Raw genomic sequence first — 19,355 nt, forward strand, 5'->3', positions numbered from 1 at the left:
CCCCCCGGCCCTTCCTGGGACGCAGGCCCTCGGGGTGGAGGCCAGGCTGTCGGTGACTCTCTGGACTGCCCGAAGATTCCGTGTCTCTGTGCGCAGGCATGTGGTGTGTGCGTGGATGTGCAGTGTGTACACACGTGAAAAGCACGCGCAGTTCTCCGCATCCTCACCAGGGCCTGGTGGGGCCAGATACACGTCGGGAGCTCGGTGGACAGTGCAGGAAGCGGGAAGAGCCAAACTCACTTAAAGCCAGTGACGAGTGCCTCCCAGGTGTCACAGAGAACCAGTGATAAGACAGTGTACAATGTTACTCTCACTCTTTCTGAACAGGTTTATCGCCTAAGATCTCTTCTGGAACAGAGACAGTGCGCCCATGACCACAGAGGAGGCCCCGCCCTGCAGGGCCAGGTGCAGTGGGGTACGCCCAGCACACGCTGGCTTTCGGGTTTCCACGGCCCAGGGGCCCTGCCAGGCGCCCAGAGGCCACCGCCTGCTGCCCCAGAGCAGCTCCTCAGGGCGAGACCCGTGGCCTGGAGAGTGGGCAGTATCAGTGCCCACCGTCACCCTCATTACCACAGGCTGCAAGCGACGCGGCCACGGGGACCCAGGCGCGGCCAGGGATGGGCAGCCGCTGTCCTTGGTCGGTTCCCGGCTCGACTGGAGGGAGCTGGCGGGCACCCACGTCCCTGGGGGCCCCAGCCCCGCTCAGGGAGGCCCGCGGAGCCGCTCCAGTAGCACAAGCTTGGTCTGCAGGTTCACGTTAAAGGGAGGCAGCCTGCTCAGATTCACACTCAGTCCGGTGGTGCCTGGGACGCGGGCCAGGACGCGGTGCGTGTCCCGGTAGAGCGCCAGGGGCCCGGGAGCGGCCTCCATGAGCAGGTGCGTGTAGGCCAGCATGCGCGCCGAGCCCGGCTGCAGATCCTCCGTCTTCTCGTACCTGCGGAAGAGAGCATGCCGTGCCCCGCAGGCCCACACTGGCCCCTGGCACCCAGCGCCCCCGGGAGCCCGCGCCAAAGGGTGGACATACCTCCAGGCGCTGTTGACCTCCAGGAAGCGGGACACGCCTGTCTGAGCAGCGGCCACGTCAATGTGCAGGACGACATCTGTGGAGAGCGGGCAGGCCCCGTCAGCGCCGCAGGCCCGCGCCTCTGCCGAGACCACCCGGGCCCGGAGCTGGGCACCCACCTGCGCGGGCGGGCACCAGCTGGTGCAGCCTCTGCATCGCCACGCCACCGGGGTAGTTGAAGTGGGACACATACAGGCCCGTGGCCGAGTATGTGGCGTTCACCACGAGGTGCCCCATCACCAGGAGGGACCCGACTCTGTGCAGCCAGGATGTCCTGTGACCGCTCAGCCTGGAAGGGAGCAGAGAGTCGGGAAGCGCCTTGAGGAGCACGCCCACCTGCTGCCGCGTCTCCACGCGAGTGGTCGCCACGCAGCAGACATGACAGACTCGGAAACCCCGCCAGGCACCAAGGTCAAACCTGCGTCAGCCCTTTGAGCATCCCGAGTTACCGCATGGGTCAGAGCCCAGCCTCGAGCACGTCCCAGGTGCTGGGCAGAGCAAGGACAGGCGCCTGCTGCCTCTGCGAGATGGTCAGGCCAACCACGGGCCCTGCAGACTCGGGCTGGACCCCACACCAGACCCCGGCCGGGCGCCCGGTTGAGCCCGTAGGTCACCCTAGACACCCGCCCCTTCACGACCCAGTTCACGGCCCAGGCGAGCCTGCGCGGCGGCCGGCGGCACTCACACGCGAGCGCAGCCCCTGGCGGCCACGATGTTGAGCAGTGGGAAGGCGTAGATGATGAAGCGCAGCTCCTTGTGCGGCAGCAGCGAGTACAGGGCCACGAAGCCCAGCGTGGGCAGCAGCAGTGCCAGGGCCCGCCTGTCCACCGCCCCCAGCGGCACGAACAGCAGGCTGCAGCCCAGCCCGCGCGGCAGCGCTGAATAGAAGTACCAGAGCAGCGGCGAGGTCTGCGCACGCGTCAAGGAGGCTGCGGGCTCCCCCGGACCAGCCCCGCCAGCCTGACGGCGCCCCGCCCACGGCACCCGGGAGCCCACAGCTGGGGCCACGGCATGACCCCCCACGGGGACGGTGACCCCCCACGGGGATGCTGAGCCCCCCCACATGGGGACGGTGACCCCTCCCATGGGGACGCTGACCTCTCACGGGGATGCTGAATCCCCCCACGGGGATGCTAACCCCTCACGGGGACGCTGACCCTCCACATGGGGACGCTGACCCCACACAGGGATGCTGAACCCCCGCTCGGGGATGCTGACCCACCACACGGGGACGCTGACCCCACACGGGCTGCCACAGCAGCGGATGGCGAGTGGGACTGCCCAGAACCGTCCCTCCATCTTTTACTGTGAAAACAGCCTGTCCCAGGGTGGGGGGCACACTGGGGACCCACAGCATTCTCTTTGGGGATGTCTTTTAAAGAGCCCAGAGTAAAACGTTAAATCAGAAGATCGCAAGGACAGAGAAGCAGCTGGGGCTGAGACGCTGAGTGGTGTTTTCTCCGGGCACAGATTCAGGACCAGGGAGACCCGCCCTGCAGAGAAGGAAGTGCTGGCGCTGGCGCCATGGCAGCCGCCGTGCTCCCTGAGGCACAGGTGCAGCGGACAGCAGCTCCTTGCTCTGTGCCAACGGAAGGATACACCCCAGTTGGAACTCTTGTTCAGAACGGTGTTGTACCAGAGCACCTTCCCTTCTGGCCATACGAGGTAGCGCCAGAAATAGGAGTCCACGGTCACTGTCAGTCCTGAGGAAGGAAGGGCGGCTCAGGAGAGCATGGGCCGCCCGGAAGCTGTCACAGGCGGAGGTCCCCGGGACGCAGCCCTGCCAGCACGGCACCCAGGAGCCACAGCAGCGTGTCCCAGAGGAGCTGAGGCGTCGGAACCGCCCCCAAACCAGCCTCCACACACAGGCGCCCCGCGTCTGCCCGGCCTGGCCGAGGCACAGGGAAGGGGCCCTGACAAGGGTCCTGTGCAGGGGGTCTCATGGGGGACGCTTGGGCAGCAGAGCCAGAAGACCTGCATGGGGAGCTTGTAACCCAACCCCACAGGAGATGCAGGTGATTTCACTTAATGAGAAAAAGAAACGAGAGAGCCCCCAACGAAGAGGGCGCAGCCCCCATCAGCCCAGCCCCCGCGACCCACTCACCCAGGCAGAGGATCCCGGCCGGCACGGCACAGCGCAGGGCCCGGGTCAGCGAGAGCTTCCGCCAGCAGAGCGGCAACAGCAGCGCCAGGCCCAGGAGCAGGCTCAGCTCAGCCCTGAAGACCAGGATGACGAAGGCCGAGAGCCAGATGAAGCGTGCCCACCTCTGCTGCAGCCAGGCCACCAGGGCCAGCAGCACTGCGGGGGACGGGCGTGGGGTCACCCTCTGCTTGGGGGGCGCACGAGCCCCGAGACCACCCACCCGGCCCCTCTGGGGTCCCTGCCCCCCTCCCGGCCCCGCGGACCAGCTCCTCCTCCAGGTGCTGCTCCGGGGAAGCCCTCGCCCCGCCACCCGCCGAGGCCGAGCTGGAGCGTGGCACGGGGACAGAGCTGGCTTGCTTCCTGGCCTCCCTGGCCTGCGTTTCTGGGACACCTGGTGAGCAGCTTTTGACAGACACTCAGACGGACCCTCCCTGCCAGCCAGGGGGACCCGGGCAGGATAGGCCGGCAGCGACATACCCACGGGCAGGGCCAACACGTTGGGCAGCGTCCGCGTGCAGTAAAACATCAGGTGGAACTGTGAGGCCGTCACCCAGCAGAACAGGGCGGCCACCATGGCCCCAAACTGCCGCCTCACTTCTTTTTGTAACGTCCAGAGTCCAAGAATCACGCCAAGTCCCAGGACGGCCCTGACTGAGCAGAGAGGGTGCGTGTGCCCAGCGGATCCCGTAGTGAAAGCGGGCCGGAGCACACAGCACAACGGGAGTCAGACGCAGAGAAGAAACCCTGCTGCGTGCAGCAGCGGATGCACCTAGAGGCCGTCGCACTAGAGGTCAAGTGCAGAAGAGCCAGGGAAGGCCGAGTGCCATGTGGCGTCACGTGTGTGTGGAATCTAACGTGACACGGACGCACTACACACAGAACAGACACACACAAGGCCTGTGGCTACCAAAGAGGCGGCGGGGAGGGACAGCTTAGGAGTCTGCGATCAGCAGACACACGCGGCGGTGTGACAGACACCAGCGAAGACGCGCTGCCCAGCACAGGGAACTGCGTTCAACAGCGTTTAACAGCCTGTGATGGGAAGGGTCTGGAAGAGATAGATGTATATGCAAAACTGAACCACGTCACAGTACATCTGATGTGAACAGAGTACCGCAAATTAATTCTACTTCAGTAAAAAAACTGAGATGCAAAATAAATGAAACTAAATACGTTCCATTTAAAGCAACGGTTTGTTGTTTTTACTGAAACTAGTGTTGGGTGAATTTGTTCACTCTCTGTTTCACTTGCTAGTAACTGAGTTCTCTTGAGCGTGGTGGGCCACCTTTCAATCCTGTGACATTTCTTATTTAGCAGTAAACACTTCTGAAACTCAGACAAACGGGCTGGGCGTGGGAAGCAGGTGGGCTGGACTCTGGCACCCCCAGCCTGCAGCTGCTGTGCCTGGCGGCCCGGGGAGGGCCGGCACACTCGGAGGCTGAGCAGGGCAGACACGCGCAGGCGACGGCCGGCACCCCAGAGGCCCTGTCACCCGGCCGACACCTCCAGGGCTACACTTACCGAGGGCCTGACGCTCAGACGTGGCCGCAGCCCCCCGGCCGAGGCTGCCTGGACCCCCGTGTGAGCGGACGGCCTACCTCTGCTTCCTCGTCCACATTTCCCGAGGCCCGGCCGCCTGGTCCCGGGAACTCTCTGACTGCACACGCCGGCCAGCGTGAGCCGTGCTGCGGCTGCTCAGGGACGGGGCCCGGCCCCGCCGTCACGCGGGCGCTGCCCCCACTGAACTGCCTGCCGTGAGGCCAAGACGGCCGGGATTCCAGGAGGTGGCCACTCCCGCCGAGGGCCCCTTGACTGGTGACCGAGGCTGTCTGACGCTGCCGCCGCCCTTCACCCTGTACCCCTGGAGAAGCCCTTACCTACGAGCTGAGAGTAGAACTTGGACGTCTCCAACAACGAGAGCGCGTAGACCACGGGGCTGGAGAGCGCAGCGATCAGCAGCGGCCCGAGGAACGTCCTGGGGACCACGCCGGGGAACTCGAGGTGGTCAAACTGCAGAGAGAGGGCGGGTCAGCCAGGCCCGGGCGGGGTCCCCGCGCCGCTCGGGCGAGCTCACCTTCTCCACGTCCAGCCGGTGGTAGAGCAGGTCGTGCACGGCCTGCAGGTTGAAGCTCTCCTCCACCTTGGTGTAGGGGCAGGCGGCCAGGTGGACGGCGGCCACCGCCAGCAGCAGCCCCAGGAGCTGGCGCTGACCGCCCAGGCCTGCTGGCCTCCTCCCAGCCATTCTGCGCGCCCGCCTCCCAGACCGTCATCAACCGTCAGCACCGCAGCGCTTGAGTGTTTCCAAAGGATGGAGACACAGGTTCCCAAGCTTCAAAACTCCACTGGCATCAACACCTGGGAGACGTGTGTGAGGGGTAACAAGACCCCTCTGAAGTGCCGTAGCTTCTGTGACCTGGAAACACATCAACACAAGACACTGAAAGAACAATCATGCTTAAGAAACTCTCACGTTTTGACCAGTCATCTTCCTCTTTAAGCTGTCTGCAAATACTCTTCCAGGAAGAAGGACCCAAATTGCAGAGCCCGAGCTGAGTGCATTGGCAGCGGGGCCCCGCATCGGCCCGGCCCTGGACACAGCAGGGCCGAGAAGCTGGGGTCTGGCTGGAGAGTCAGGAACATGCCGGGCTCGGCCCCAGGGCAGTAACCCGGGCAGACAGGCTGGGGCTGTGAAACAGGAGGGTGGGGGGCGCACCCAGAGCGCCAGCCATGAGAGCAGGGGGTGCCAGCGAAGACTTGAGCCCCCGGGACTGTGTGACGGGGCGTGGACTCTGCATCCTGAACTTCGCCCAGGAGCCTCTGAGCCCCGGGAAGCACCACGCTGGTCGTGAGCACAAACCGGTGGATGGCAGAAAGCAAGCGTGTTTCTGGGGGTCGGGGGGGAGGCGCAGACAGATGCCTGCACTGCGGGCACTCACACGCTGGCAGGACTCTGGGGGTACCCCGTGGAACAAAGATTCTGAGGAGACCGCGGAGCATCCGGGCAGCTCCTACTCACAGAAAACCTACATCTTTCAACTTGGTGAGGGAGGGAAGACAGCAAATTCTTCCTGTTTGTGGCTTGTCTTAAAACAGGTTTGCTTTCCTTTGAACAAAACCAGAAGGGCAAGAAGCAAAAGAAGAGAAACACAGTGCCGTTTGTTAAAACTACTTTTTGGTCAGAGGGAGATGTATGCAGTCTCTGCTCTCCTAAGTCAGCAAGTCGGGAATCCACAACTGAATAAAATCTGGAGGAGGAAGAGGAAGCCTGTTCGATACGGTGGTGGTGGTGAGGTGGGGGAAGTAATGGAGTCGAGAGGATTTTAATAATTCAGAATTACCAAATAACGCAGTTCCGAGAGAAGTTAACAGAACTCAGTTCCCTTACCAAACTGTAAGGGTGAGATTTTCCTGTTTTCCCACCACTGTAACCTCAGCAAGGAGGGGCTCTGTTCATCACGGCTCGCGGCTGCATCGGCACCTGGTGCTCAGCAGGTGCTCAACAAAGTACTTGAAAAACAAATTCATAAAAGCTCCTAAGTGTGGATGTCATCAGCTTACATTTTCATTCAGTTCAGTTCAGTTCCTCGGTCGTGTCCGACTCTTTGCCACCTCATGAACTGCAGCACACCAGGCCTACCTGTCCATCACCAACTCCCAGAGCTTACTCAAACTCACATTCACCAAGTCAGTGAGACCATTCAACCATCTCATCCTCTGTCGTCCCCTTCTCCTCCCGCCTTCAATCTTTCCCAGCATCAGGGTCTTTTCCAGTGAGTCAGTTCTTCACATCAGGTGGCCAAAGTATTGGAGTTTCAGCTTCAGCATCAGTTCTTCCAGTGAATATTCAGCACTGATTGATTTCCTTTAGGATGAACTGGTTGGATCTCCTTGCAGTCCAAGGGACTCTCAAGAGTCTTCTCCAACACCACATTTCAAAAGCATCAATTGTTTGGCACTCAGCTTTCTTTACAGTTCAACTCTCACATCCAAACATGAGTACTGGAAAAACCATAGCTTTGACTAGATGGACCATTGTTGACAAAGTAATGTCTCTGCTTTTTAATATGCTGTCTAGGTTTGTCATAGCTTTTCTTCCAAGGAGCAAGTGTCTTTTAATTTCATGGCTGCAGTCACCATCTGCAGTGATTTTGGAGCCCAAGAAAATAAAGTCTGTCACTGTTTCCATTGTTTCCCCATCTAATTGCCATGAAGTGATGGGACTCGATGCCATGATCTTACTTTTTTTAATGTTGAGTTCTAAACCAGTTTTTTCACTCTCCTCTTTCAGCTTCAAGAGGCTCTTTACTGTTTGCTTTCTGCCATAAGGGTGGTGTCATCTGCATATCTGAGGATTCTGATATTCCTCCCAGCAATCTTGATTCCAGTTTGTGCTTCATCCAGCCCGGCATTTCACATGATGTACTCTGCATATAAGTTAAATAAGCAGGGTGACAATATACAGCCTTGACGTATTCCTTTCCCAATTTGGAACCAGTCTGTTGTTCCATATCCCGTTCTAACTGTTGCCTCATGACCTGTATTACAGATTTCTCAGGAGGCAGGTCAGGTGGTCTGGTATTCCCATCTCTGGAATTCTTAAATTTTCCAGTTTGTTGTGATCCACACAGTCAAAGGTTTTGGCATAGTCAATAAAGCAGAAGTGGATATTTTTCTGGAACTCCTGCTCTTTCTATGATCCAACAACCAGCTGTGGATGTCACTGGTGATGGAAGTGAAGTCCGAGCTGTAAAGAACAATACTGCATAGGAACCTGGAATGTCAGGTCCGTGAATCGAGGTAAACTGAAAGTGGTCAAACAGGAGATGGCAAGACTGAACATCATTTTAGAAATCAGTGAACTGATTCCTGGAAATGGAAATGGGTGGATTTAACTCAGATGACCATTATATCTACTACTGTGGGCAAGAATCTCTTAAATGGAATAGCCCTCATAGTCAACAAAAGAGTTTGAAATGCAGTACTTGGGTGCAATCTCAAAAAACGACAGAATGATCTCTGTTTGTTTCCAAGGCAAACATTTTCATTAAAGGCACATTAATGTTTTAACTTCCAATGACGCCGAGCAGACCACAGAATATTCACATGCTGCTCTCTGTTCCTCTGTGAGGTTAAAAAACTGTCAAGAGTTAGGAAGCATGTATAAAGCCGAGCGTTGGGAGCAGCCGCACATGTGCCGCTTGGCAGGATGGCTCTCAGACGTCCCAGGCTCATCCCTGCAGACCCCGCTCCAGCCCCTGCCCGCAGCACGCGCCCCTGCGGGAAAACCTAGCCTCTGACATCTCAGGGGCCTTCCCTGGTGGTTCAGACGGTAGAGAATCCTCCTGCAGTGCAGGAGACTCGGGTTCGACTCCTGCGTTGGGAAGATCCCTAGAGAAGGAAATGGCAACTCACTCCAGTTTTCTTACCTAGAGAATCCCATGGACAGAAGAGCCTGGTGGGCTACAATCCATGGGTTCACAGGAGCTGTGGGGTGAAAGCTACTTGACAAACCCTGCTCCGGGCCCTACCGGCTTCTCCCCCAGATGAGGGTGCTCTCTGCTGATGGCCGAGAGCAAAGCAGTTTATTCTGGAAGGCACTAGCAGCACGCTGCATGCCCAACCGCGACCAGGAGACACACAGGGCATAAGCAGGTACACAAACCACAGTAACGCCCACCGGGCGGAGACCGCGAGCAGATGCACCTGCGCTGGTCCACACCTGCCTGCAGCTGTTCGGACTGTTAATCCGAGCGGTTAAACAGGCCACGACTGAGGAAATTGTCGTTTCCAGGACGGAGGCCCCTCAAATTAGGAAGCGACCTGCAGAGGCCCTTCTGTCCCCGTCTATTCCCAGGTCTCACTGAAAGCGGCCAAGTCACATGTTCACGTTACTAATTCACGGCTGGAAACGCAAAGAAACTGGCGGAGACCAGGCCGGAGAAAACTGTCTTTTGTACTTCTTCCTTCTGGCAGTTCTGTCCTAGAGACCAGGTAATGCCCACGTTCCTTCTCCTAACTTAAACCACGGGTTTCGGCGCCAACGGCCTCGGGCACGGGGGGTGGGGAATGCGGACTCCTGGGTCCCCAGACACATTCCTCAGGCCCCAGGTGGCGCGGCTGGCCCCAGGTGAGGAGCCTGGCGGGCGTCCCGCGGGCACGCGCACGGTGAGGCCCAAGGACCCCGCGACGGCGCCCGCCCGAGGTCCCCTCAGCCCGCCCCGAGAGCCCCAGCCGCGCGCGCTGACCTCGCCAGGCCACCGCGCGGTCCCTCGAAGCGCTCGCGCCTGGGCTGCCCACGGCCGGAAGTCGGGTGGCGGAAACCAGGAGCTTCGGCGATGCCCTTGCCCGAACCTAACATGGCCGCTGAGGCTCGGTTTCCGTCGCGGACGCCCTCGCTGCCCGGAGCAAAGATGGCCGCGCGTGGCAGCGGCGGACGCAAGGGGCGGCCCCGGGCCTCCACGCCCCCCACGGCCGGCCTCCCGGCGGGACGCTGACCCGGGGCCTTCCTATTGGTAGCCGCTCGTGGCGAGCCCGGATTGGGCAGCATGTGGGCGGAGCGGGCCTAGAAGGCCAATCGCCGCGCGAGGGCTGGCGTGGGGCGGGGCTCCGGCCGGCTCCGCCGTGTATCCCCGGGAACGGCCGGCGCTTCGGAGCCGGTGGACGGCCGGAGGCCGGAGTGCTCGGCCGGTTCCTGCTGGACTTCGGCCCGTGTCCGCGCGGCCGCGACCCCGCGGCGCCGTCCGCCTTGGCCCGCCATGCGCCCGCCGGCCCCGGCCGTGCTGGGGCTGCTGCTGCTGCTGCTGCCGCCTGGCGCGGCCACCAAGAAGCCGACGCCCTGCAAGCGTTGCCGCGAGCTGGTGGACAAGTTCAAGCAGGTGGGTCGGTCACCCTGTGGGGCCGGGGTCGGGGGGCCGGGGTCGCCCCGCCGTGGCCCAGAATCACCCCCCGTGGGCCTGCGATCACCCCACCGTGGACTGGATCATCCCCCATGGCCTGTGGTCACCCCACCATGGACTGTGGTCACCTCACCGTGGACTGTGGTCACCTCACCGTGGGCTAGGTCACCTCATCATGGACTGTGGTCACCCCATCGTGGACTGGGTCACCCCACGTGGACTGGCTCACCCCTCCATGGACAGGTGTGAGGCCGCAGGGCTGACCCTTGTGGCCCTCTCCCCACAGGGAATGGTGGACACGGCAAAGAAGAACTTTGGTGGTGGGAACACGGCTTGGGAGGAGAAGACGCTGTCCAAGTATGAATTCAGGTGGGCACCCTGCTCTGACTGGCCCAGCGCCCGCCTTTGGGGCCTGACATGTCCCTGGGAGCGTCTGCAGACACAGAGGGTCCTGTGGGCACAGTCATCTGTCCTTGCCTGGGGCCGGCGTGGGGGCCTCTGACTGGCCCCTGGCTGTCGCCTCACCCTCCAAGGGGCAGACACAGGGGTCTTTTCAAAACACAAGTGGGGCTGGCTCCCCGCCCCAACCCAGAGCTTCAGCCCATTGCCAGGCTTCCTTGGGTGGACCCCACACTTGATGTCCCACCTAAGGATGAACAGGCCTCCCTGACCACCACACCCTCTGTGTTTAGCTCTCTGCCTGGCAGTGATGCCCCCCAGGCCCAAGCTGGGTATTTGTCAGGGGTCTGTTCTCACTGAACATCAGCATGACTGTGGCGCGGCAGCAGGGGGCTTGCAATCATCCTGGAGCGTGGACGCTGACCCCCGAGGTGCCGCACGCCCCCGCCTCACGGTGCTGCCGGCCCTGTGTTTCAGCGAGGTCCGCCTGCTGGAGATCGTGGAGGGCCTGTGTGAGGCCAGCGACTTCGAGTGCAACCAGCTGCTGGAGGAGCAGGAGGAGCTCCTGGAGGCCTGGTGGCTGCGGCTGTGAGTGCTCAGAGCCCGGCGCCCGCCATGCCCGGGGTTCGAAACGCGCTGGAGACAGTAGGGCTTCCATACCCCTGACTTCTCCCTCACCCACATTCCCGTCCTGTTCCACCGAAGTGCAGCGATCCTGACGAGGGAGTTAGCTGGGAGAGTCTGCTGGCCTCAGGCCCTCATTTCCCGGGTCCACGACGCTCAGAAGTGCCTTGCGTTCAACTGTGGTTTTGTTTTGAGGAAATCCACCACGTGAGACTCAGTGGACGCTGTTTACATTCTCAGGAAGAAGAAGCATCCTGACTTATTTGAATGGTTTTGTGTGCAGACACTGAAAGCTTGTTGTTCTCCGGGGACTTACGGGCCAGACTGCCTGGGTATGTCTCTCTGTGGGGACCCTCGAGTGTCTGCGTGGTTCCTGTCGTGGCTCCCACAGGCCTGGGTGCTGCCCCCTCCCGGCTGCAGGGACCTTCTTCCCCGGTCTGGTACCAGCTGTGCTCCCAGCTCACCCCTGGGTTCATCGTAACTCACTGCCTGGTGTGGCCCGCTGAGTGCGAGGAGGTCCACGGCCAGCAGAGCCCTGTGCGAGAGGCCGGGGCGTCCAGCCTTCAGGGTTCCGCCCAGGCATCACGGACACGTTCAGGTGGATCACCTGGGCGGAGGGCATGACCTTGGCACTTAGACCCCACCCCAGCCCCCCACTGTCCTGCTGGTGTGTGGCCGCAGCGGGATGTCCTCACTGTCCCCTCCTCCGTCCCGTGTCCCCGGTGAGGCCAGGGCCTGTGTGTCCTGGAGAAGGGGCAGAGCGGGCCTGGGGCTGCAGCAGGACTCAGAGCGGGGGCTCCCCGGGGCCCCCTCTGCTCCCAGGCGCCCTCTGAGCAGCTCGTGTCCCCAGCGTGCCAGGGAGGGTCCGAGCGGCCCTGCAGCGGGAACGGCCACTGCAGCGGAGACGGCACCCGAGAGGGCGACGGGTCATGCCAGTGCCACCTGGGCTACCGGGGGCCGCTGTGCGCCGACTGCGCGGATGGCTACTTCCGCTCACCGGGGAGCGAGGCACGCAGCATCTGCTCAGGTACTGGCATCGGGGGCGGGGGCGGGGCCGCGAGCTGGGCGATGGGGGGGGGGGGGGGGGCGGGAAGGGACCGGTCCTGCTTCAGGTCCCTGAACAAGGCGCCAGAGGGAAGTGCAAGGTGATGCCCCGGGATGGCCTCCTGGGCCGGCAGCGCGGCACCGCCAGCTCCACGACAGCCACGCTGGGCCTGGGCGCTGTGGCCTCCGGGAGGCTCGGCGCCGGCGGGAGCGGGCTAGTTGTGCCTGCGGTGCTCGGGCCAGGTCCGCGGAGCCCCTTCCAGGGGGCCGGTGGTGTGGCTGAGAATGGGACGGCAGAGGCCATGCAGTGTGGCCCCCGAGTCCCCGTGAGAAAGGCACGCCACCTCGGTTACCCTGGTGTCGGGAGGGCAGGCCCCCACGGGGGTCTTTGAAGGCGCCCCAGCCATTGTCCCAGGCTCCCCCGTGTGTTCCGAGATGTGCCCGTGGGGTCCCACAGATGGGGTCTTCTCAGCTGGGACGGACATGCCGACCCTTCCCCTGGGGGAGGCCCACACCCCGCTCATGAGGCTGTGTCAGCCCAGGGCGGCATCCAACGACGTGTAAATCCAGGGAGGAGGCCACGGGGAACGTGTGTTTCCTCGTTGGTTGTCACTGCCTCGGGGGAAGACTGTGGCGCCCGCAGTGAGGCCAGCCGCCCCGGTTCCCACCTGAGACCTCCCCGGGCCTGGCAGGATTGCGCGTGTTGGTGGCTGGCGTGCACACCCAACCGGGTCTGGGCTGCAGGCTTACAAGCAGCCCCTCTGAGTCCTCGCTGGTTAAGAATTTTATCACCACTGGGCGTGGGAATCCCCGCGTGTTGTCTTTTCTCATTAAGTCCAGTGTTTCGAGTACATGAGTATTTCTCTGTTATTGAATCAGTCTTGCCTCTTTGGGATTTTTGCTTAGTTTCACCCTAACAAATGTCAGTTGCTAAGCCCCAAAACGACCTTTGCATTGAGTTTTTTCCTGAGACGTGCCTGCCTCTGCCTTGCAGCCTGTGACGAGGCGTGTAAAACATGCGTGGGCCCCACCAACAGGGACTGCGACCAGTGCGAAGTAGGCTGGGTGCGCCAGGACGACGCCTGCGTGGGTGAGGCTGGCAGGTGGCCCTTCCCTCTGCGCCCCCCACCCTGGACCCCCCCGCCCCCTGTGGGCTCTGCCGGCCCAGCACCCCTAGGACTCACCATGCTCTGCCTGCTGCAGACATGCGGGGGGAGACTGACGTCCCCAGTTGCGCTTTAAGGGGTCACAGGTGGAGGCTAGGTTTGCGGGTGGGTGCTCTTGCCCTCGGGCGGGATGCTCCGCGAGGACCCTCTGTGGCCTGGACTCCGGGCTGGGAGGATGGCCCGCAGCCTTGCTGTCTGTGGCCTTGGGGGTCCTGTTGGCTCAGGAGGGGAGCCTGACTCAGGCCCAGTCACATCCCCTTGGGCCCTGCGGGGCTGGCAAGGCAACGCTGCAGGGAGGGGGCGGCCTCTGACTGTGGTGACGGCGCAGCCCCGTGCTCTGGAGGCCCCGGACCAGGTTTCCTGGCCTCCCGTCACCCGCTGCCCGCCCTCAGGCCTCGCTTGGACTACAGCCCCGCCCGCAGCATCTCAGGGCCTGGGGCGGGTCCCTGCGCTGCCCGTCTGCTCCTGGGGGTCCCTGCGCTGCCTGGCTGTTCCGGGGGTCCGGCCCGGGTTTGGTTTCAGCCTCCCAGCTGGCGGGCCTCCTGCCTCGGGCCCCAGACTGAGTGGGGCGTGGTGCGCTCCGCGGCCCTGGGGAGGGCTCGTGCTCAGCTGCTGTGCTGTGCCTACGCACGCAGCGGCCCTGGAGGACGGCCTGCCACGCGTCCCCGGGCGAGGGGCCCTCGGCCGCCACTCAGCAGCGCTGTTGTTTCCAGACGTGGACGAGTGTGCGGCGGAGCCGCCGCCCTGTGAGGACACGCAGTACTGCGAGAACATCAACGGCTCCTTCGTGTGCGAGGGTGAGCGCCGCCCGCTGCCCCGGCCTCCCGTCCCCACCTCGTCCCCGGTCCGTCCCCCCGTCCTGCCAGCTCCCCAGACCTTTGTAGTCTGTCTGCGTGACCCCTGCACGCGCTGCCCACTTGAAAAGCTTAAGGTGGCAACATGAATACTGGCCGTTTCCCGACCGTCAGGAAGCGCAGATGAAAGACGGCAGCGGCGCCCATTGGCAGGAGGGCCCTGGGGTCAGCGCAGTGCTGACCAGACGCCGTGCCGTCCCCTGTTCGATGTTCCCTCAACAACACCGTGACCGCGCTTGTCCGTCGCGTTTCTCTGCATCGTGTCATTAGGAGCGAGCTGATGTCTGTTCCTCCCCAGCCCACGTGGTTGACTGTTTCAGCCCCGCATGTTCTCCGGTTACAGGCTTGGAGGGCCCTGTAGGTCGAGCTCTTCACGCTGCTCCTCGCTTCCCCTGCCTCGGTCTCCGAGTGGGGCGGCGCGGCCCAGAGCTGGTGCCCCTTCCTCGCCCAGCAGCGGCCCGTGTGGCTCAAGCCCCCGCGGCATCCTGTCTCCAAGGACGCACAATGTGCCCCAGAAGCGTCACAGGAATGCAGGCGTGTGCCGGGGGCGGCACGGGGGCCACCCCTTGAAGGACGAGGACACCGGCTCTTGCAGCCACAGGGCCTCCGCTGCCCCGCACGCAGCTGCCGCGGGACGAGGCTCTCATGTCGTCACCCCCCGCCCCTCGTTGCAGAATGTGACCCCACCTGCGTGGGCTGCTCGGGGAAGGGCCCGGCCCAGTGTAGGGAGTGTATCGCCGGCTACAGCAAGGAGAGCGGCCAGTGTGAAGGTCAGCGGGTGCGTCTCTGCTCCACCGGGGGGCCTTCCGGGGGCCACGTGCCAGCAGCTCCTGCCCTCACGCCTCTGCCTGTCCCCCCCCCGCCAGACGGCCGCCCGGGGCTCCTGCTGAGCCCTCCCTCCTTCCTCTAATGCTCGTCCCGTCTCCGCCTCTGTGCGCGAGTGAACCCCTCGAGCCCTGCCGGGCCTGTGTGCCCAGTGAGGTCACCTGTGCAGCGGAGTGTTCTCATTTAGACATCGATGAGTGTTCGCTGACGGAGAAGCCCTGCCTGAGGGACAACGAGAACTGCTACAACACGCCCGGGAGCTTTGTCTGCGTGTGCCCCGACGGCTTCGAGGAGGCGGAGGATGCCTGTGTGCAGACCGGGCCGGCGGGGGCTGGTGAGTGACACCTCAGCCACCTCTGCACGCACGTGGCCGGGGGCTGGCGGGGGTTCCCGCAGCGTGGGGGGGCCCCTCAGAGACGAGCACGCGGGGAGCGGCGGGGGAGTGCCCTGGGCGCCCTGAGCGCGCCACAGCCCCAGCGGCTTTGACCCCAGAGACCTGCAGGCAGGATGTCTTGAGGTCAGGTGTCCAGGGCTGCCTCCCCCCGAAGCCCATCGGGAACATCCTTCCCGCCTCTTCCGGCTCTGGGGGTCACTCCTGGCGTTCCTGGGCGGGCAGCTGCATCCCTCCAGCCTCTGCCTCTGTGGTCTTGTGGCCTTCGCCCCTGGAGTCTGTGTCCACAGTTCCCTCTGCTTGTGGGGACACCGCTCATGGGCTCAGGGCCCCCCAGTGACCTCGATCGCCTGCAGGGACCCTATTTCCAAGCAAGGTCACGCCCATGGGTGTCCCGTGGGGGGGTACAGTTCTTCCAAGATGGTCCCAGACGCGTCCTGGGGGCCGTGGGACGTCTGCGGGACGGTGGCTGGGCCTCCAGGAAGAGCTGAGGCCCCGGCGGGACCATGGGGGGCCCAGCGGGCAGCAGAGAGCAGGGCCCAGAGGGGCTGCAGCCGCCCTGCTCAGACCTGTGCTCCCAGGCTCACCATGCGGGCTCTCGTCTCGTCTGGGCTGACCGCGGCTGCCTCGCCAGCTCCCCGTCTCCTGTCTCGGGGCCCCCGCCCCACTCTGGGGAGACACCCCAGCTGGGCGGGCCCCCCACGGCTGCGGGCAGGCTGTCCACTCACCGCCACGGCGCCAGCAGGGCCCCTCGTGCCAGGACTTTACCCAACGGTCTCTGTTTTCTGACAGAAGCCACGGAGGCAAGTCCGACACAGCCCCCCTCACGGGAGGATTTATGACGAGTGCAGTGTTGGCCACGCCGCCCCTAACTTATTCAGACTCGTCCCGACGGGCCCGGTGCCCGCTGCTGGCTCCAGGGGGCTCCTTCCCAGAATGGCCGGTGCTCACTGGACCCTTCAAAAGCTGCGTTTCTTGGCTGTTCTTAAACAAATTTGTATATTTTGATACCGTTCTTTATAATAAAATTGGCCACTGAAGGTAATTAGGCAGAGAACAGGCGTGGGTTTGTCTCATTAAAAACATCTGGACGCTTTCGAATAGAGTTTGCCCAGTCCTGGAGCCCGGGCCTGCGGGGGCCCCCAGGGGTTCCCGTTGCTCACCCCCAAAGGCTTGCAAGCACCAGCGGAACGTTGATCAGGGGACTCAGGGCCCCCCGTGGGCCCTACAGAGTGTCGTTAGGGGCCCTGGGGGAAGAAGTCAGAGGGGAACCCCCAGGGCCAGGTCCCCATGTAGGGAGGAGGCGCCCTGCACCCCCAGGCCCGGCCTGTGCTATGCAGTCTGCCCGGCGGTGAGACCACGGCTGCCCTCGGGGTCTCCCACCCTCAGGCCCTCGGCGCCCCTGCCCCCAGCCTCACTTCCGCCCGTGTCACCCTCTCCCGCGGTCCTGGCCCCGAGGACAGTCCCCATGCCCCTGGCTGCCCCTGGGCGCTCAGCCCCAGCCGGGCACTCGCCTGGGTGCTGGGGTGGGGCGCCTCGCTGGAGGGGGGCACAGCACCAAGGCCTCAGGCCCGCCAGGCCCTGCAGCTGGCTCCACCGGCTCCCCCAGCTCCTGTGGGAGGGAGCCTCCAGTCGCAGGCCCGGGGCAGGTTCCCCGAGTCCCTGGGCTGAACAGGAGGGAGTCCAGGGGCTGGGCAAGGCCAGTGCAAGACCCACAGCAGGGGCCACACGCTCCTCTCGGAGACAGACGTGTGATGCAGGCTGAGGAGCTGAATAAGAAAGTGGGGTGATGGCCGTGCGTGCGGGCAGCACAGGGCAGGGCGGAGATGGGGGGATGGAGCCTGCATTGTGGGGTTCCAGGAGGGCCCCACGGGGGGACAGGCCAAACCTGAGAGCTGGGCCAGGGCCTGGGTGCTGGGAGAGGTGCTGGTGGGTTGGTGGGCGGAGGCCCTGGCCTGGGGCGCTGCAGGGAGGCGGTGACCCGAAGGCTCCCTGAGGGGAGCCCACAGGGTGGACAGTCCCTGCCCAGTGTGGGGCCCAGGCCCGTGTGCCACAGCCTCCCCCCGGGGCTGCATGACCCGAGCAGGGAGCCGCCCCGTGTCCAGCTGGAGTCCTCACTGTGGGGGATGCGCGCAGAGCCCCGGGCAGACCGACTGCCCACCCATGGCGGGGTCAGCTGGTTGGCTGCCTCGCCCCACAGCTTTGGACTCAAAAGCTGCACCCTGGCCTGAGCCCCGCAGCTGGCTCCCCTGTGACCACTGCGCTGGCCGGTGGGGCCTGGGGGTCCTCTCCCCGTCCCCTCCCCGCCTTCCTGCGGTGCCACACCCCCCCCAAAGACCACCTCCCAGACACTAACGGGTTTGTGCAGCCTGGGGAGGGACGAGGCCCTCCGGGCGCCTCCCCGCTGGCAGTGCCTGCGGCCACAGCCCGGGGGACCTGGGTCCTCAGCTCTCTGCTCTGGGACCCCCTGTCAGCCCCGTCACTGCGCCTGCCCCACTAGGGCAGAGCACGCCGGGCGGACCTGGCTCCTCCATCGTGCCCGGCGTGGTCCCACGCCAGGGCCTCCGCGTTGCCGTCTCTCCTGCTGGGAACGTGCGGAGTCTGCTCCCCCATCTGCTGGGGTCTCTGCTCACGTGGGGGGTCCAGGGGCGCTGTGGCTCCCTGCCCTCTCAGCCCCTCCTGGGATGGCACCAGGAGGCACGGCCCCTCACTGGAGCTGGGTCACCCCGGGGCCCAGGCCCCCTAAGGACGGCCTTAGCCCCTTCCCAAAGCCCCACATGCCCGGAGGGGGTGTCTCTGCACCCAGTAGGGCTTCTTGCCCCAACCCGACCCCCCAGGCCGAGGTTTGGAGTCAACGGTTAACACCCCAGTCTCAGTTTTTCCACCTGTAGATGGGAGCAGGGCCTCGCCAGACCAGGCCAGGAGCTCAGGGGGCCCGCGCTGCCCGCAAGCAAGGCCTAAGGACGTCAGCACTGGGGGGCCGAACGGTCCTGGCCTCCCAGAGGGCCTGGCTCCACCGGTCACTGGGGCGGCCCGGCGATGACCCCTGTGCACACCCCGCGGCCGCCCCTCCTGGGAAGCAGGTGGACGGTCTGGCCGGGTGGATGGATCAGCCCCCGCGCCCGGGGCCGAGGGGTGGGAGTGGCCAGCAGGTGGCGCTGCGGGACCACCTCCAGGCCCGTCTGCCTCGGCCTCCGGGTAGGGGGCCGCCCTGGGCGGAGTCTGGGGACAGGCTGTCATCACGCTGAGGCCTCGGGGGTCCTGAGAGTCCCAGGCCGGGCCCTCGGGGCGACCCACCCAGTGAGGGACCATGCCTCCTCCCGCCTGTTACCGCCCCAGGACGGGCTGACAGGGCTGGAAGCCACAGCGCCCCCAGACCCCCTCAGGGACCCCTCCTCCTCCTCAGGGTCACAGGGTGCAGAGCCCCCTCCCTGCCTCCGAGCCGGGCAACCTGCCCAACGTCCAGTCAGGCTCAGGACCAGGGGGCACGTTCGCTCACCCGCTGGGCCCTGCAGGAGGCCACGGAGCCATGATCAGGCTCCGTGGGCCGGAGCTCAGACCCCTGGGGCTGCATCCACCACCCTCTGGACCCTGGGGCCCCCGCACCACTCACAGTCCTGGGGCTGCCTCCCTCCCAGCCGGCCTTCAGCAGGCCGTCACGCGCCCCATGGGCAGGCGCTTCTGGAAGCATGCAGCCACGGTCCCGGCTGCCCACCCTGGCTTTGCTGCAAACTGGGTCCTTCCACCTGATGGGTCTGCACAGGGGGACATGGGCAGTGTCTGGGGACACTTCTCATGGGGTGAGGGGGCTCCAAGCTCGAGTGGATAGAGACCAGCAACGCAGCTCGACACACCCAGGAGTCCAGGACGCCTCACACGTCGGCCCCCGGGGGAGCCGTGGCCGGGTGCCCCTCTCCTCAGCCCCTCCTGGGACGGCACCAGGAGGCACG

The 19,355-nt window shown here is 64.1% G+C and overlaps 2 protein-coding genes across 4 annotated transcripts; one reads left to right on the top strand and one right to left on the bottom strand.

Moving 5' to 3' along the window:
* Positions 1 to 314: 314 nt before the first annotated feature.
* Positions 315 to 9,553, bottom strand: ALG12 (ALG12 alpha-1,6-mannosyltransferase). Of its 2 annotated transcripts, XM_065945672.1 has the most exons (10): positions 9,452 to 9,553; positions 5,281 to 5,619; positions 5,084 to 5,216; positions 3,684 to 3,857; positions 3,168 to 3,362; positions 2,663 to 2,766; positions 1,749 to 1,972; positions 1,183 to 1,352; positions 1,025 to 1,100; positions 315 to 934 (listed from the first exon to the last, which is right to left on the bottom strand). In XM_065945672.1, exons 2-10 carry the CDS (start codon positions 5,446 to 5,448, stop codon positions 703 to 705), a joined length of 1,476 nt encoding a protein of 491 aa, XP_065801744.1. In that variant the 5' UTR covers positions 5,449 to 5,619; positions 9,452 to 9,553; the 3' UTR covers positions 315 to 702. The 2 variants fall into 2 exon arrangements, with proteins under 2 accessions (XP_065801744.1, XP_065801749.1); XM_065945677.1 differs by lacking the exon at positions 2,663 to 2,766 and having other exon boundaries at positions 1,749 to 1,941.
* On the top strand, positions 9,474 to 16,453 carry CRELD2 (cysteine rich with EGF like domains 2). Of its 2 annotated transcripts, none has more exons than XM_065945691.1 (10): positions 9,474 to 10,081; positions 10,389 to 10,471; positions 10,979 to 11,089; positions 11,366 to 11,457; positions 11,976 to 12,152; positions 13,164 to 13,259; positions 14,049 to 14,132; positions 14,864 to 14,959; positions 15,202 to 15,348; positions 16,201 to 16,453. In XM_065945691.1, the coding sequence occupies exons 1-10, from the start codon at positions 9,962 to 9,964 to the stop codon at positions 16,245 to 16,247; spliced, it is 1,053 nt and encodes a 350-aa protein (XP_065801763.1). In that variant the 5' UTR covers positions 9,474 to 9,961; the 3' UTR covers positions 16,248 to 16,453. The 2 variants fall into 2 exon arrangements, with proteins under 2 accessions (XP_065801763.1, XP_065801757.1); XM_065945685.1 differs by having other exon boundaries at positions 9,479 to 10,081; positions 16,198 to 16,453.
* Positions 16,454 to 19,355: the final 2,902 nt, after the last annotated feature.

Source organism: Muntiacus reevesi, chromosome 1 (assembly GCF_963930625.1).
Source record: "Muntiacus reevesi chromosome 1, mMunRee1.1, whole genome shotgun sequence".
Classification (NCBI taxonomy): Eukaryota; Metazoa; Chordata; class Mammalia; order Artiodactyla; family Cervidae; genus Muntiacus; species Muntiacus reevesi.